The following is an 18,682-nucleotide window of genomic DNA, read 5'->3' as shown; positions in this document are numbered from 1 at the left end:
GGTGTCCCGATCCTATATTGATATCGAATATCGGTCCGATATCAGCAAAAAATTAAGTATGGGCTTAGATCTAAAATCTCTGATGTAGGCGCTCCAATACAAACAGTTCTGCAATGTGTTTATTGTGCAAAACTCGACAGCCAGTTAACATCTAAATGTCCTCCAATAAGCACACATGTTTGTTTTTTATTTTATTTTAGTGGAGTCATTAGAAAATGGATGGATGGATGGCATTTACAAAAGGTAAACACCACAGGCTATAGGCTACTAGAAGCATGCAGTTATACAACAGCTAAGCATGCGATAGCAGACAAACAACACTGCAGTCTAAAAGTCATTTGTGAAGTATCAAATAATTACAGTTGCATATTACTTACAAATATTAAGTCTTCAAGGCAGAAGCGTGTTAGAAAGTATTCAGTAATAAACGTGCTCCCATCATTCAAGTAAAAAACTTAATTATTGTGTAGAATTGTACAATTTCCATTCCAATAGGTTAGTTTTTCATACCTACCGTAGTTATTTGAGTAAATTTCCCTTATAAAGCATTTCCTAACATTCCATACTACAAAATAGTCCAAATATGTTTGATTTGTGCTGGTATCGTATCAATATCCGTGTAGGCCAATTCTCTTAGTATTTTTTTCTGCTCTCACTTTCTCTTCCTCCTAAATCTCGCATAAAACAGACAATCAGAGAAAAAATTATTTGCGAGGATTTTCAGGACAAACCTTTGTGTGATGCTGCTGCTATTAAGCACACTAAAATCATGCTAATAATAAGAGAAAGAAAATACACATTTTGAAACACAACATCATGATCATTTACCAAATTCGGTTCCTAAAGGGGTTTGTAGAGCCTCACACAGAAACTTTCAACTGTTTGTTTTCCAAACCAACCGACCAAAGGAACCACAATGGCTAATGGAGTAAATACTTCTCCTGTTTGTTGAAAATGAAAGCATCTCTAATGCTTCATACTTCAACGTGTCCCGCTCTGCTCAAACCTGTCCTGGCGAGGTGGATGGATGAATGGATGGAGCAGAAACGGTTTAGAGGCTACATGTTTTTCTGGTTTGGCACAGGCGTTGCACGTCTTCGTTAAGACTCGTCAACAAGTCATATCAGTGCGCGCCATCCTTCATAGGGAAAACGGCTGAGGTGTTTCCGTTGAACGGACTCGTGTCGGACACCGCATGAGTCACGCTACTGTTGCTCGCAATTTGAGAAACAAGCGTGTTCAGTGTGGGCGCGACACACCCCGCTTCTCAGTCTGGTCTGCATTACTGGGGACCGTGACGCAAAGCTCTTAACTACTAAGATAACCTCCTCCCCCTCGCTTTTTAGGAAACAACTCAAGATGTGGTTCCTGATGCAATCATTCAGTGGCGTTTTTATTATGAAAGAATCAATGGAGCACCAAACACTTTTTTTAGCATTACACTAGTTCAGGGGTGGGCAATTAATTTTTACCGGGGGCCGCATGAGCAACCCGAGCACTGCTGGAGGGCCACACCGACAATATTTCAATTAAATTTTGCTCAAATTATTTTTGATATACCGTAAGATAGATAATAATAATAATAATATTTTCATTTAACCTAACTTATCTTTATACAAAAGCAGATGGCTTTTGATGGTTTTATTTTTAACACTTTCTTACACAACACTTCCTGATGTGTAATACAATGCAAAAATTTCAATTTCTGTCACTTTATCCTGCATCCTCTTTGTTGTGAACGTAGCACGCCTGTAAGGTGATTGGCGAAGAAAGAGGAAGCGTTGCTGTTGCGGAAATGAGGAGTGAGGATTGGTTTTCCTTTTGGAAAGAACAAGATAAGTTGAGCTGTGTTAGTATAGCATGCTCAATAAAAGTTTAAAAAGAGCATCATACTTGGTGTGCACTTCTTCTGGACGCTACAATTGATGTCAGAAGTGGGATGAAATGCCTCCCAGTTCGCCTTGCCATCAAACCTGGGAGTCTTGCCATCAAACCTGGGAGTCTTCATTGAGGGCGGAATTCCCCCCGTGGCAAGCAGCGTGGCTGCACCTGTAAACGCTGTCTGTCTCTCTCTCTCTCTCTCTCTCTCTCTCTCTCTCTCTCTCTGTCTCTCTCTGTCTCTCTCTCTCTCTCTCTCTCTCTCTGTCTCTGTCTCTGTCTCTGTCTCTGTCTCTCTCTCTCTCTCTCTCTCTCTCGCTTTGCGGCGAGCTCCTCACGTGGCACGTACCTCCCGATGACGTAGCACACAAACAGTGCAGTATGCGCAAAGTTTTACTTCTGACACCAATTGTAGCGTCCAGAAGAAGTGCACACCAAGTCTGACGCTCTTTTTAAACTTTTATTGCGCAAGCTATACTAACACAGCTCAACATATCTCGTTCCTTCCACACGCACGTCTCCTCACTCCTCATTTACGCAACTCAAGAAGACAACATCTACTTCAGCAGGTCGTTACACTATATTCTTTAAACACAGCAACCTGTGTACCACAAATTAAGCACACGGCTTTACCTTTACTTGGCAGTCCATGTCTTGTTGAAAACACTCCATTCGTCATCAACTTTTCTCTTTTTAGCGTCTCGGGGATAACCGGGCATCACTTGTCGCTGTGCGCTTTCCCTTACAGGACATACGCCCATATAACACTTTTCAAAATAAAAGCAGCACAGTTGTATTGCACGCACGACAAAGATGTTTTTTTAAATGTATTTTGTAATTTGTGATTGCCGCTGCGCGCACGAGCATACGTCCACACGGAAGTAATACAAATAACGCTTTTCAAAACAAAAGCAGCACCGTTGTATTGCACACTCGAAATAGATACTTTTTAAAATTTATTTTGTAATTTATAATTGGCCTCACGCGGGCCGGACAGGGACGTACAAAGGGCCGGATGCGGCCTGCGGGCCGCAGAATGCCCAGGTCTGCACTAGTTGCTTGGCATATTTTGTGGCCTTTGAATAGCAACACTAAGGAAATAACCTTAAAAACAGGATTATAAAGATTAGGATCAATACACACGTAAGAGTGGGTAGCGAATATGGTACTTTTTTGCACCAACTGAATCCCGCTGGTCCGAGCGACTCGGATGGCATTTTTGCACTTCGGCACTTGGCGATCACTCCGGCAGCACTGAGAGCGAACTCAGCCAAACTGCCTCTAGGTAATGTTGCAATTTTCAATGCCAGCAAAGAAATTGACTAAGAAAACGCTCCAACGCAAGTAAAGTAAGGCTCCACTTTTCCAAAAATGCGCTAGCTTGATGCTAATTGACTTTGCTGTTGACATGCTACTGATTAGCATTAGCAATTTTACATGGCGATTTCAACACCTCCAAATTTGTTAATGAAAACTCCAACTCAGATGCACGTTATAATCACAGCTGGTGCGTAATAAGTACAAAACTTACTGTATTGGTGGGTTGCAATCACTTGAACCAGAGGCATTTCGGGTTTCGGGCAAAGGTGTAGACTCCCGTTGGGCTACTGTTTATTTACCTGCATTAGTGCAAATGTGGGCGTATATTGTCAGGTTTAGAGGCAATTATATAAGCAATCATAACAAAATATTTAATATGGATTCATACACTCTTAAGACATTTTTTTTGGAAAGATTTAAACCATTCATCATTACCAATATGTTACTGTTTGCTACGACCTCACTTCATTTGACCCTCACAATTGGATTTCAAGAAGAAAAGATTGAAGGCGCATCATGTCTTTACATGAAGGGGTCCACAAGTTAAATATTGATAGGTGAAAGACAAGTTGAAAGTACTGTATTTGATTGACATAAAGAGTGCCGTGCTGCTGTGATCGTGACACTAATGAGAAAAAGTGTAAAGTGTGTTTTTTGTTGATTTCCTGCTACAAATATTAGTCGGTCATCTACAATTCATGTCTGCAGTTGTTTTTATGGTGTGAAGTTCATATTTTGTCTCATTATTTTGCTATAAATGTCCCTGTTGTTCAGCAATGTTTACTAGCGATATCAAGATTCAGTATATGCTGTTGAGCCTACGGGAGATTTATTCATCTAGTTTATTAATACTATTAAGGATATTTTCTTGATGCTAACAAACATCACCAAAGACGCTTTAATGTGGTCATTCGTGTCGAATAAAGCACTTGTCTTTCCTGCACAACAACAATAAGCATTTAGTTTCTGTTATGAAAATCGACAACAAAAATACAGTGCATTGGAACAATAACCACAATGTTTATTACTAGGACTTAACATGACTTAAGTGCATTCGAACAACCAGGTCTCCTAGTTATATTTAGGCACAGCAACCACAATAAAACACAAACTAATGTGATCTCTTGTCCTTTGTTTATGTTTAGTTCTGCTATCAAACACTACTAATATCGAAAACATTTTCAAACAAACATTTTACAAAGTGATTGCTGCAGACACAAGCGGTCTGATTGTATTCTAGAAGATGATGAAAGTTATATTTTTAAGAGCCATCTCCTTGGACACACTTGTTTTTTCCCTGACTTAATTACCTTTATGAACCACTTCTTTCTGGACTCTATGAAAGCGCTTTCCTATCGCTCTATTTGATTGACTGGAACACCCAAGAACAGAACAGCAATATGGCATTTTCCGCTCAAACTTTACACTCACTCTCACTTGTTTTAATGCTACGCCAAAGCTGCTTGACCATCATGTGAATTAAGCCACAAAGAAGAAAAATGGCAACCCATCAATAAACACTTTTTAGGGCGCAACAAAAAACAAAGCAAAACACCATAAACTATACACTAGCCATTTAATGTCTTAGACTTGCAACTGTATTTGCAACTTAATGTCATACTTGCAAATTGGATTCATAAATGTGATAGTTAAACACTATATAACAACTGGGCAGCAGCTTGTTTTTATACTGTATGTTGCAATAAAAAAAATATTTCAGAGTCTTTATCAAAAACAATATTAACACACACAAAAGTATGGAAAAATGGTACTGTTGAGTAAGATGGGAATTGATAACGTCGGGAATTGGTACCATAAAGGTTCAAATGTGAACGGTACCCATCCCTATATACACACATAAATTTTACTGTTGAATTGCTGGCTTGTTGTAATCATCCATGTTATAAATATGCTGTCCCTAATAGATTTATTTGTTGTGGTGCTGTTGGGTTTGTGTTGTAGGTGCGATTAGACCAGGACGAAGACGTCAAAAAGCTTACACAGCTGAGGGATTCTCTTCGTTTGCTGCTGCAGGTGGACGGCAAAGAGGCAAGTCATTACAAACGTGACGACCTCATATAGAGCAGTTTGAAAAAGTATCGTTTGAGGAAAAAATGTTGCAACTTTACGAGAATAAAGTCGTACAAGAAGAAACTTTTTTTTTGCTCTTGTGACAAAAAAAGGGTAGGTGCTGGGTAAATATCAGATGTGATAAATTATGTCAAAACGATAAATCTGATAATTTTAAAATATAATTTATCCAAAATAAAATGTAAAATCCCCCAACGAGGCGAGATTATACATACTGTGCTGTAGGTAGGTGAAGATGAGCAAATCAAGCGCTCCTTTACTTGATTTATTGTAAACATCCCCGTTGCTCAGTGTAAACAAACATGGCGTCGATTGTGTGGGACTTTTTCACTGGTAAAGAGGAAGACTGTTTGCATGGTATTATTCACCAAATGTTCTATCCGTGTTGGCCCTGTGATGAGGTGGCGACTTGTCCAGGGTGTACCCGCCTTCCGCCCGAATGCAGCTGAGATAGGCTCCAGCGCCCCCCGCAACCCCGAAGGGCATAAGCGGTAGGAAATGGATGGATGGATGGATGTTCTCCAAACATTCTGTAAGGATAGGACAAAAACACAACACTTTATCAGACCCATGAAACGCCAGCATCACTATGACAATGTTTTGAAATTCTAAAAATACACTAGCGCTGGTAAAGAAGCTGCTCTAAAGCCATCTGTTTAGAGAGATGCGCAAAAACTGCAATCTTAACTTATTAAATTAATAGATATAACGTTATCGGTTATCAATATCAGTCTGAAAGGGGACCTGCACTTTTTTTTTGTAAATTTGCTTATGTTCACAATCATTATGAATGACATGACGGTGGATGTTTTTTTAAATGCATTTGAATTAATAATACATTTGATCAAAAGTCTGCTTACAAAGGAGCTTATAGGAGCTGCTCTATTCTGCCTATGAAGCCCTTAAAACATCCAAACACCTCCATGAAGGTTTTGTATACACACTGTAAGTATTTATGCAATGTAGTAACGGTCACATTCATAATAACATTTAATATTTATGTATTTTGATCATTTATTTTTTTCTTCACCACTGATTACTCTCTTCATAAGAGCCAACAAACATAATAAATCTGCTAGCCTGCTAGGACGTTCATATATTTCCATTTAGATCATAATCATAATCCTCGCAAAGAAACGAGGGGATCGGGGGTAACCAAGGGTGTTAAGATGTCGTTATCGCCATTCCTGGGTCTATATTGGATGTCAAAGTGTACCAACTTCTCGAAATATGTCCTCAGCCCCACAGGCATGATTTATGAGCTACAATAAACTTCCAAAGAGCAGGGAAGCGAGGAAACTGCAGACCACTCGATGATGATCTAAATAGATCGTCTGCGTTAGTAATTATATTAACAATATCCCTAATACTTTAATATTCAAATCACGAAATATAAATGGAGTATTGTTGGCAGTTTTTGTACGTTTTTTTATTAGGTTCTATGGGCAGAATAGAGGACCTCCTTTAAAAAAAAAAAAAAAAAATCCAATCCGTCGACATGTCTTTCATAATGATTGTGAAAATAGACAACGTTTTTTAAAAGTGCCGTTCCCCTTTAAGAAATAGGAAGTTGTCTGTATCGGCTTGAAAAATAAATAGTGTCCCTAAATTTTACTCGACTTAAAGGAGCTGTTTGCAATATGTACACAGATGCCTAGAGGGCGTCATCTTTCCAATGTATTTTATGTAGTATATCTCGCCTTCTCACGGCTTCTTCTACATAATGACGTTATTACGTACGTATGTAACACATGCCCGGACATTAGCTTTAGGTGTTAGCTAATAATAGCAATTTGGATAGCTATATCACACTATATTATGAGAACTGTGTGGCTCGGTTGGTGGAGAAGACGTGCCAGCAACCTGAGGCTTTCTGGTTCCCTGGCACGTTTGTTGTGTCCTTGAGCAAGACATTTCACCCTTGCTCCTGATGGGTCGTGGTTAGGGCCTTGCATGGCAGCTCCCGCCATCAGTGTGTGAATGTGTTTGTGAATGCGGAAATAGTGTCAAAGTGCTTGAGTACCTTGAAGTTGGAAAAGCAAGTATAACCCATTTACCATTTATGAGTATACATTTTAAATTTTATGAGAAAAAAATCATATCTTCTCGGTAAAAGTCGTAATACTGCAAAAATTACATGTTATTCCTAAAAGAGTTAAGTTTTTGTTTAAACTGTGATCTTCCTAGAAAAAAGCCACAATTTGACAAAACGAAAATGTGTGATTTTACAGGAAGGATATTACAATTTTGGTCTTGAAAAGTCTTGAAAAAACAACCATTATGTTACGAAAACAAAGGTGTAATTTTACAAGAATAAAAAGGTTAATATTATACAAGAGAAATACCTTATTGGATATAAATCATAATTTTACAAAGATAAAGTAATCGTGAAAGAACAACGTTGTTATATTTGCAGAATGAAGCCTTTTTTTATATGGTGTGATTGCGATCATGTGATGTTCCTTAATTCTTATTAAGCATGTCGCAAACAAACCATAACCAATCAAATAAATTTATGACATGTCTCTGGAGAGAGAGAGCGCGTCCATCAGTCTCGGACTGTTGCGTTTATGAGTGTGTGGGAATTTTGACATTCCCTTGTTGAACCATCTATTACTATGTCGCAGGAATACCTCAACAGGAAAAACTCTGGTAACGGCTACAGCATCCACCAGCCACAGGGCAACAAGCAGTACGGCACTGAAAAGTCGGGTTTTCTGCTCAAAAAGAGTGACGGGTTCGTATCAGCACCTTATCATCTTCATGTCTGATTCTAAACAAACGTGAATATCAAGTTGAATGGCTGTCACATCACGTAATGCATGGAACCAAAGGGGCAGAGTTTGTGGTGGTGGTGATGGGGGAGGGAAAGGAAAGAAAACGAGGGGTCTCAAACTTTGCAACCCGTCCAGCTGTTTTCCATTACCCTGACATTAAAATTCAAACAGGGCCCCTCCTAACTTTTTGGTAACATGGCTTGTTGAGTGGACCCATGTCATAATTTTCTCACACACACCAGATATAACAGGCAGTATTTTGAAAATACTTTTACATTTTAAAGGTCTTAAAACATCTTTAATAAAAGGTAGCTATCTGACGGAATAAATAGTTAAATTGCTTGATTGAGAAATGTGCCCCCGCCTTCTGCCCGATTGTAGCTGAGATAGGCTACAGCGCCCCCGCGACCCCGAAGGGAATAAGCGGTAGAAAATGGATGGATGAGAAATGTGCTAAAGTTAAACTCAAAGCATTTTTCTCTCTTTGTTTGCATTAGAAGTGTGAAACCTTTTACACGGGGGCCACAAACAGAAAGGAAATCATCAACATTTAATATCTCTTTCTCGTTATGTCTTTTTGCTATATTTTAGGCCTTTTGCACTGCTGGTCAACTCCAATTTTTTTGTATCGGATTTATTCTTGTCCATGTGAACAGTGCATTCCAAATTTTTCATATCCAACCAGGCCTCTTTCTTTTGTGGAAATAAATCAGATATATATGCGATACGTCTTCAATGTGAACGCTCCCGCGTTCCGGTCGCATTCATCTGACCAGAACGTCATCAAAAAGCGATAGGCTCCGCCAAAATAGATGGTTACAAAATAAATAATTGACAATGGAGCAGAAAACAGGTGAAAATAGTGTTTTAGGAACTCACAATTCAAATTTGCCACTCTTGTCTCCGACTGCTCGCCCGCAAAAATATCCCGTTAAACTGTTAGAGCCAAAATACTTGTAGTCTTCCTTATTAATCTTCTACACACAATAATTCAGTTCAGAAATGTTGACTTCGATTGCAAAAAATCCTTGAAATTGCCACAAATGCACCAGTTCTGAGGCAGACTAGAGTACCGTGTTTACTTCCAAATACACTGCAGTGTGTGCGACGTCATGTCCGCATGCGGGTCAGGTTGCATTCACATTAGAAATCACATTTTTTTGTAATGTGAACGGCCACATAAAAGATTGGATTTGACAACAAAATCCGAATTGGACATCTGACCCTGCAGTGTGAACGTAGTCTTATTCAGTTTCTGGTAAGTTTTTACCTACTTTTAATCCTCCAATTTAAAAAAACAACCCATGGGCCACAAATGGTCCTTGGGCTACATTTTGGACACCCGTGGTTTACACTGGATTATTATCCTTTATTCATATTCTATCATATTTGCATGCATAAAGACAATACAGCTGCTTTGAAAGCCTGCAAATGTTTCTTGAGTGTGGACGTGACCTCCAGTAACCTCTTTTTCTCCTGCAGGATTAGAAAGGTGTGGCAGAAAAGGAAATGTGGAGTCAAATTCGGATGTTTGACAATATCTCACAGCACGGTGAGTACCAGTAAACCTGACCAACTGTCTTCTCTTCATTTAATAACCCTTCCATTTTCAAACATAAATGTTTTGCAATATAATCTCACAAAACTTACTCCAAATGTGTGTGTGTGTGTTCAGATCAACCGACCACCGGCCAAGTTGAACCTCCTGACCTGTCAGGTGCGACCAACTCCAGAGGACCGTAGAGCCTTTGACCTGGTTACTCGTGAGTTCGACCTTTGATGCTTAACCCAAACGTCCTGCAAACGCCTGACATTCTTGATTTAGATATAATGCTTGTATAAAAATATTTAAAATTATTAAAACTAATATTTTGTCATAATTCAATAAATATAAATCAGATTAACTAATTATTTAAAATGTTAGTTATTCAAAATGAATGGTGCGCTGCATTGTCATAAAACAAAAGGTCATTAGATAAATAAAAAAAGTATTTAAATGAATACATTCTTGTTAACGAAATAGAAAAAAATACTTTCCACACAATTATTTTGGGTTTATATGTCACTATTTAATCAATTAAATTAACAATTTGTTGTGCTGTTTCAAATGTCTTTACGTTATGTCTACAGCTCCACTAATGGACATTGGAGTGTTACTTTCAAAGGCAAAATTAAAGTATTGCTAGAAACATCATTTTATATGGGACTTTATTGTATTATATGTATAGTACATGTTCCAAAAAGAAAATAGCATAAAACACTGTATATTTAAATATACTAAATGTAAAAAAGGGAGTAAATATTCAAAATAATCTAGTTTGGTTACGCCATCATGAGCGCAACACAAGGTTGTAAAAGTTTCAACTACAATTCTAAATAAGATGTCAAAAGCAAACTGAAATCAAATACACACAGCTTAAAGATTGATCAATACCTATTTATGATGATTTATCAAAATATAAAAGAAATATACCTGAACAGAACGCTCATGATGGTTACACCAAAAATTAACGCTATGAATCGCGTTTTTCCAAGTTTTTGGGGCATTTTTATGCTATTTCCAAGCATCTCCTTTTTATTATCGTTGATTTTAAATGGTCAAACTAATGCATATTATATATGCAGGCCCTAGTAAACAAAAACAAGTCATATTTATTTTGATTGTTACATTTTGAAGTACATTTTTGCAGGTGGGTGCGAATGTACCCATTACCAGAGATGTACACATATACTGTAGTAATTATACCACACAATTTGTCATTTTGATTAATTCCCAGTTTTTTTTTATTTGTATTTATTTCAGTTTGGCTGGCACAATGACAAAATAGAATAAAACATGCTTCTCATCATTATGCAATTTTTTTTATTTATTTGTTTTTTGGTTTTGCATTTTTACCATATTTAATTTTTATTATAACATGTTTTGTATTTCAGTTTGGCTGGTATAATGAAAAAAAAAAGAATAGAACATGCTTCTCACCATTGCACTTTTTTTTTTGTTTAGCATTTTCATTATAACATGTTTTAAATGTATCTACCTTTTTGTACCCCATAATAATAGGTCATTGTTTGATGTTTTTATTTGTTTTATTATTTGCTCAAATTTATGATTTAATTATTTTACTAGTATGTTTTTTTCCACAATACTTTCTAATATAAGTACATTTTTGCAGGTGGGTGCGAATGTACCCATTACCAGAGATGTACACATATACTGTAGTAATTATACCACACAATTTGTCATTTTGATTAATTCCCAGTTTTTTTTAATTTGTATTTATTTCAGTTTGGCTGGCACAATGACAAAATAGAATAAAACATGCTTCTCATCATTATGCAATTTTTTTTTATTTTTTTGTTTTTTGGTTTTGCATTTTTACCATATTTAATTTTTATTATAACATGTTTTGTATTTCAGTTTGGCTGGTATAATGAAAAAAAAAAGAATAGAACATGCTTCTCACCATTGCACTTTTTTTTTTGTTTAGCATTTTCATTATAACATGTTTTAAATGTATCTACCTTTTTGTACCCCATAATAATAGGTCATTGTTTGATGTTTTTATTTGTTTCATTATTTGCTCAAATTTATGATTTAATTATTTTACTAGTATGTTTTTTTCCACAATACTTTCTAATATAATGAGATAGAAGTAGTAAAACAATCGTGTGCTGCTTTCACTTTCATTTATGGTCACACTTTATCTCCACTTTGTCTGTTTAACCAACCTACATTCATTGTTCTCTTCTTTTATTTGAACTTTATTTAAATCAAACTCTTTATCACTACCAATGCTCCTACTCCACAGATAATCGGACATACCATTTCCAGACAGAGGACGAACAGGAATGTGTGATGTAAGAATGAATTGTGCATTCATTTGTCTCCTTATCTCATCTGTTTACTATGCTGCTAGTCACTGCTTGTCATGCTCTGTTAATTTGCAGCTTAGATGTGTATTAAAAAGAGTTATGTATGTGGCACAATAATGTAGTAGAGTAAAACTGAAATGCACCAGCACACTTTAACGAGGTCCTAAAAGAAGGCTGATTGTTTGTGGTGTACCTAATCAAATGTCCTAAAGTTGTTTATGCAACAAGGAGGACACTCTACAGGAAACAAAACACAGAGTCTTATTCGAAGGATCACTTTAGACCAGATGGGTGGAAATTCCCACTACCTCACTAATGTGCAAGGAAGCTTTGTGTGTTGATGTGGGAATAAAGAACAGTGCATTATGGGTTTGATGTGGCTGACTCCCTGGAGGATGTTTGGAAACTAACTATTTGTACAAAAGAAGTACAGTGGAAACCGCTTAAATTGGTCCAGCTTCTTTAGACAACCCATCTGTGTTGACCAGCTCATTTAGTACTTGTCCACCGCATTCTTATTACTAAAAAGTGCTCGTTTAAGCCGATGTCGACATAGTATTTCAGACTCAAAGCGGTAATTTCTCTGAAAAATGTCTGTTTATTTCGGCGTGTGTTTTAGTATTGTCAACTTCCTCGTTTGTTGCCAAGCCATGCAACTAAAGCGTGCACAGTGCGACTTCCTGTTGAGTGCAAAGTTAGCTTCAGAATAATTTTTAGAGTGTTCGCTACCTAAAGAAAAATGTGTGCATTATGATTAAAGGCCTACTGAAATGCGATTTTCTTAGTTAAACGGGGATAGCAGGTCCATTCTATGTGTCATACTTGATCATTTTGCGATATTGCCATATTTTTGCTGAAAGGATTTAGTAGAGAACGATAAAGTTTGCAACTTTTGGTCGCTGATAAAAAAGCCTTGCCTGTACCGGAAGTAGCAGACGATATGCGCGTGACGTCACCGGTTGTGGAGCTCCTCACATCTGCACATTGTTTACAATCATGGCCACCGGCAGCGAGAGCGATTCGGACAGAGAAAGCGACGATTTCCCCATTAATTTGAGCGAGGATGAAAGATTCGTGGATGAGGAAAGTGAGAGTGAAGGACTAGAGGGCAGTGGAAGCGATTCAGATAGGGAAGATGCTGTGAGAGGCGGGTGGGACCTGATATTCAGCTGGGATTGACTAAAACAGTAAATAAACACAAGACATATATATACTCTATTAGCCACAACACAACCAGGCTTACATTTATCCATCCATCCATTTTCTACCGCTTATTCCCTTCGGGGTCGCGGGGGGCGCTGGAGCCTATCTCAGCTACAATCGGGCGGAAGGCGGGGTACACCCTGGACAAGTCGCCACCTCATCGCAGGGCCAACACAGATAGACAGACAACATTCACACTCACATCCACACACTAGGGCCAATTTAGTGTTGCCAATCAGCCTATCCCCAGGTGCATGTCTTTGGAGGTGGGAGGAAGCCGGAGTACCCGGAGGGAACCCACGCAGTCACGGAGAGAACATGCAAACTCCACACAGAAAGATCCCGAGGCCGAGATTGAACTCACAACTACTCAGGACCTTCGTATTGTGAGGCAGACGCACTAACCCCTCTGCCACCGTATGCCACAAATTAATCCCGCATAACAAACACCTCCCCCCTCCCGTCCATACAACCCGCCAATACAAATCAAACACCCGCACAACACACTCAATCCCACAGCCCAAAGTACCGTTCACCTCGCCAAAGTTCATACAGCACATATATTTCCCCAAAGTTACGTACGTGACATGCACATAGCGGCACGCACGTACGGGCAAGCGATCAAATGTTTGGAAGCCGCAGCTGCGTACTGCGTTACACATACAAATTTAAAAAAATGCTTATGGCAACATTCTGGTTGCGTACTCACGGTACCGCGTCTGCGTATCCAACTCAAAGTCCTCCTGGTAAGACTCTCTGTTGTCCCAGTTCTCCACAGGCCAATGGTAAAGCTTGACTGTTATCTTTCGGGAATGTAAACAATGAAACACCGGCTACGTGTTTGTGTTGCTGCAGCCGGCCGAAATACACCGCTTCCCACCTACAGATTTCTTCTTTGCTGTCTCCATTGTTCATTGAACAAATTGCAAAAGATTCACCAACACAGATGTCCAGAATACTGTGGAATTTTGCGATGAAAACAGACGACTTAATAGCTGGCCACAATGCTGTCCCAAAATGTCCTCTACAATCCGTGACGTCACGCGCAGGCGTCATCGTACCGAAACGTTTTCAGCAGGATATTTTGCGCAAAATTTAAAATTGCACTTTAGTAATCTAACCCGGCTGCATTGGCATGTGTTGCAATGTTAAGATTTCATCATTGATATATAAACTATCAGACTGCGTGGTCGGTAGTAGTGGGTTTCAGTAGGCCTTTAAGATACACAACAAAATGACCACACAAGCTCTTTTAGATAAGGTATGATGTATCATACGAACGCGGAACTATCTAAATAGAAATTTGCACAAATTGAAGAAAACAATGGCCGTTTTTGGTCAGCTGTTGGGGCTTCAGCAAAAGTGCCAGCACTGTACCAGAAATGACAAAATTAGCTGTATACAGCTAAGGTTCAGCCTGAGTGCACTGTGCTATTAATAATAAACATGTTTGATCCTCAGCTGGGTGTCGGTGCTGCAGAACAGCAAGGAAGAGGCCCTGAACACAGCACTGGGAGGAGACCAGCTCCACCTCCAGGACAGCTGCCTGCAGGAACTTTCCAGAGCCATCATCGCAGAGCTCCGCCACATGCCGGGCAACGAGGCCTGCGCTGACTGCGGCGCCCCAGGTCACAAGATTTATTTCATAGTCTGCCAAGGAGTTTCCAATGGCGTGGGTTTGTTTATCTGACGCCCTCCTAGAACAGTTTGACTTGTATCATCTTTGGAATCATTCATAACTTGAACACATTTTTGTTGTATTTTAACCAAATCTGCCATTTTGTGTGCTTAATCTGAAGTGTCAAATCAAGTTTAAGACAGATCTGATCCACATTGCACATTTTACTGCAATTTACACCAACAGGCCACATCACAAATCTTTACCTATTTGAGCCAAATTTGCCAGGTGTATGTATGGTCAGAAGCTGGCGTGTCACACCAAATTTAATCGGGTTCCGATCCAGATTGCCCATTTGACAGCAACACATACCGACTAGCCACAACATTAGGTACAACTCCCCGCACTTGCAGGGGCAAAGCGTCCACAAATCTTATCCCATGTGAGCTAAATTTGCCTTGTTTATTCATAGTCAGAAGCTGGAGTGTTACACCAGGTTTAATCTAGATCTGATCCATATTGCAGATTTACCAGCAATTTAAACTGGCCACATCATTAGGAACAACTCGCCGCACCTGTTTGAGCCAAACTCCCACAAATATTTCACTATTTGACCCAAATTTGCCATGTGTATGCATGGTCAGAAGCTGGCGTGTCACGCCAAATTTAATATGGATCTGATCAAGATTGGCCATTTGACGGCTATTTACACTAACCGGCCACAACATTAGGTACACTTGCTCAAGTTTTGATCATTAATTAAACAATGTGTTTACAGCAGTGTGTCAACCACCACCCCTTAGGTATCATATCACTAAGATTGGTTGTTTTGGTGTTCCCAATGGAAAATCCAACATGTTCAGACACATAGGTTTCAGTTTGAATTACTTCTACTGTTAATACTACAGTTACTATGTGTGTCTATTCGTCTTTTTAGAGAGTTTACCTGTATTTTTCTATTTATATCATAGATCCAACATGGTTATCAACCAATCTCGGCATCTTGACTTGTATTGAGTGCTCGGGCATCCACAGAGAACTTGGTGTTCACTACTCCAGAATCCAGTCCTTAACCCTGGACCTGCTGAGCACCTCTGAGTTACTGGTACCAATGAAATAAACTGTTTTAGCCCATAAAACACACCATTATGTCACTAAATAAGTAATATAAGCATTTTACGCGACAGTTGGCAGTGAGCATCGGGAACACAAGATTCAACGACATAATGGAGGCGGGGCTTCCGAGTGATGCTGTCAAACCTTTGCCCCAGAGTGACATGTGAGTCTGGTGTTTTTACAATTAGCAAGCCACCTATACAAATGTTTATATGTTTAAAAATGTATATATTTTTTGTGTGACCACCAGGAATGCCAGAAAAGAGTACATTATTGCAAAGTATGCCGAACGTCGTTACGTCCTGCGAAGAGACACGCCGGAACCGGGACAGCTCTGTGATGCCGTGAAGAGTCGAGACCTGACTTCTATTCTGCAGCTTTTTGCCGAGGGAGCAGACCTTACCAAACCACTTTCGATAACTGATGTAGAGGTGACGGCACTGTTTATTACAGCTCATCGCAGCATATGATAGCATGTGAGCAACATTAGTTAATTAAATACAATGGAAAATATGCCCCCTAGTGGCTCTGAGCAGCATGCAACATCATTGCCACAATGTTTAGCAGCTGTTCTTGCTATGATGTCACCGTTTACTGAAAACCAATTTGTGTTTCAGCTCACAAACTAACAAAAACAGAGATGCATCTGAATGAATATCAACAATGTAACAAAATGATTAACATAACTAAATCATACACATAGTGAAAATAAACCTAGAAAAGAGTGGAAGAATATCGATCTCATCACGCTATCATACTGATACTATCCTCTGAATCGATGCTATCGATATTTGGGGTCGATCCCACTTTCCAAAACACAGCTGTCATAAATGAACTGTTAATATGACACATTTGTATCAGTTTTAATTTAAAAGCGGTCCAGGGTAAACGACTCCGCCATTTTGCCTGAAGCCTCGTCGTCTTGTGTTTCATCTAATTGTCCCCTGCTGCTAGCTATTCACTCTCTGCTCAGTGTAACATAACCAGTGTGTCTGACGTGTGCTTTGTTTGTAGTGCTTGGATCCCGTTTGTTATTTCAGCTTTTCGGTTGAAGGAGCTCACATCTCTTGAGGATAAGTTCGACTAGCTAGTTAAAATATGCATGCATGGTTCCGTATTGCTTTTCCTTTAATCTCCTTGCCAGCTTAATCTTTGCAGTTTTATTAAAGTTAATAGAAAACAAAAGATATTGCACAAGAATCTCGTGACATTAGCTGCACGCCCTGCACTGTTTTTTATTGCAGTGACTCAGACGTGTTGCAGATGACAGTTGGAAGCAGTCACTAATTGAGGTCATGCCCTGATGTGACCTTTGAACCCCAGCTACTTTCATGGATTTTTGATCATTTAACGCAGTGTTTCTCAATTATTTTCTGTTACGCCCCACCCCAGGATAAAAAAAAAAATGTTGCGCCCCCCCTACTCTCTGCCGTGATTACAAATAATATCCTTTGTCTGTAAAATTATAAGTACACCTCTGCATAACATTGTATCTTGCTTAACATTAAATACAACAAAATAGAAAAATTTACAACAAACATATTGACATTTTTTAGTCTGTAACAGAAAATATATAAAGTGCACCAATTTGCCTGAAATAAAAAAAGAAAACAATTCCTTATTTAAACTTTGAATATTTTTTTAAATGACATGAACCATTTAAAACTGAAAAATACATTTAAATAAACTCAATAGATAATACATTGAAATGTATCAGCAATATTAATTCAGAGCACAACATAAAACATGTTATCCTACAAAACAAAAATGTATAAAACAAATAATGCAGAGTTTTCTTTTTATCAAAATGAGGAATTTAGGGTTAACGATTACACCGAGCATGTTTTGTAATGCACAGCTTTTCAAAGCAGTGTTTGAAGCATGATACTGATTAAAAAATGTTCCCTGGGATCACGCCATGCTCCCCTAGGGGGATCCCGCCCCACTATTTGAGAAGAACTGATTGAATGTGATCAAACAAACCAAAATACATCATGTTTTGACTGGTAGCGCTCTAAAATGCAACTTGTGCCAATTTACTATCTAATGTTGAATTATGTTCAAAATTATTGTCTTAAAGGGCCTGTTTGCAACTTCCTGACAGTAACATTTTTCAAAGCAAAAAATATGACAAGAACACCACCGGCTAGCTTATTTTACCATTAGTTGTTTAACAGGCTCATTTGTTTGACAAATTCTCTTTATTTTTCACAATTACAGAGCTTAAAACATTTTACCGGAATATAATTAATTAGTGTTTACGGTGGTCACTCGCCCGGTCTCGTCAACACGTACGCGCAGGGAGCGTGTGCACATATACAAAAGCAGTCCAAGAGTAGCATCAAACAATTTGCAGTCATGTTGTTATGATAGAATATACATTCAATCACAGCTAACACTTGCTATCCAAATTGCTATTATTAGCTAACAACACCTAAAGCGTGCATGTGTTACGTACGTACGTAATTACGTCGTTACGTACGAGAAGCCATAAGAAGTCGGGATATACTATGTAAAATACTTTGGAAAGTTGGCGTCCTCTAATATTAGACTGATAGATCTTAGATCCCAGGCGTCGAACATCGTCTTGCTTTCGAAACAAAAGAACTTCACAAAGTATGACTGGAAAGCAACATTATTCTACCATTTCTTTCATGCATATGTATAAGTTAAAATCATTTGCTTTCTTGCAGACCACAATCCTACAAATGACTACCTGATTTGTTCAAATAAAAGATAATGATGTTCTTGGTGATGCTGCTCCACTCCAGTCCTGTAGGTAGCAGTAATGTGGCTGAAAAATGCT

The 18,682-nt window shown here is 38.6% G+C and overlaps 2 protein-coding genes across 3 annotated transcripts in view; one reads left to right on the top strand and one right to left on the bottom strand.

The window, feature by feature from the left end:
- The window catches only part of LOC133646252 (arf-GAP with SH3 domain, ANK repeat and PH domain-containing protein 3-like), a 61,343-nt gene that overhangs the window by 31,788 nt on the left and 10,873 nt on the right, over window positions 1–18,682 (top strand). Inside the window, exons 9-17 of the mRNA XM_062041423.1 lie at window positions 5,161–5,247; window positions 7,917–8,026; window positions 9,549–9,618; window positions 9,742–9,829; window positions 11,876–11,924; window positions 14,604–14,770; window positions 15,732–15,865; window positions 15,948–16,039; window positions 16,127–16,307. Coding sequence (XP_061897407.1) covers window positions 5,161–5,247; window positions 7,917–8,026; window positions 9,549–9,618; window positions 9,742–9,829; window positions 11,876–11,924; window positions 14,604–14,770; window positions 15,732–15,865; window positions 15,948–16,039; window positions 16,127–16,307 — 978 coding nt within the window. The remainder of the gene's footprint in view (window positions 1–5,160; window positions 5,248–7,916; window positions 8,027–9,548; window positions 9,619–9,741; window positions 9,830–11,875; window positions 11,925–14,603; window positions 14,771–15,731; window positions 15,866–15,947; window positions 16,040–16,126; window positions 16,308–18,682) is intronic.
- The window catches only part of LOC133646253 (TMF-regulated nuclear protein 1-like), a 34,648-nt gene continuing 21,429 nt past the window's right edge, over window positions 5,464–18,682 (bottom strand). For both annotated transcript variants that reach the window (XR_009825259.1, XM_062041424.1), the window contains exon 2: window positions 5,464–5,819. The gene's annotated coding sequence lies outside the window, so the exon portion shown is untranslated. The remainder of the gene's footprint in view (window positions 5,820–18,682) is intronic.

Source organism: Entelurus aequoreus, linkage group LG03 (genome assembly GCF_033978785.1).
Source record: "Entelurus aequoreus isolate RoL-2023_Sb linkage group LG03, RoL_Eaeq_v1.1, whole genome shotgun sequence".
Taxonomy (NCBI): domain Eukaryota; kingdom Metazoa; phylum Chordata; class Actinopteri; order Syngnathiformes; family Syngnathidae; genus Entelurus; species Entelurus aequoreus.
This window is presented reverse-complemented; position numbering and strand designations above follow the sequence as displayed.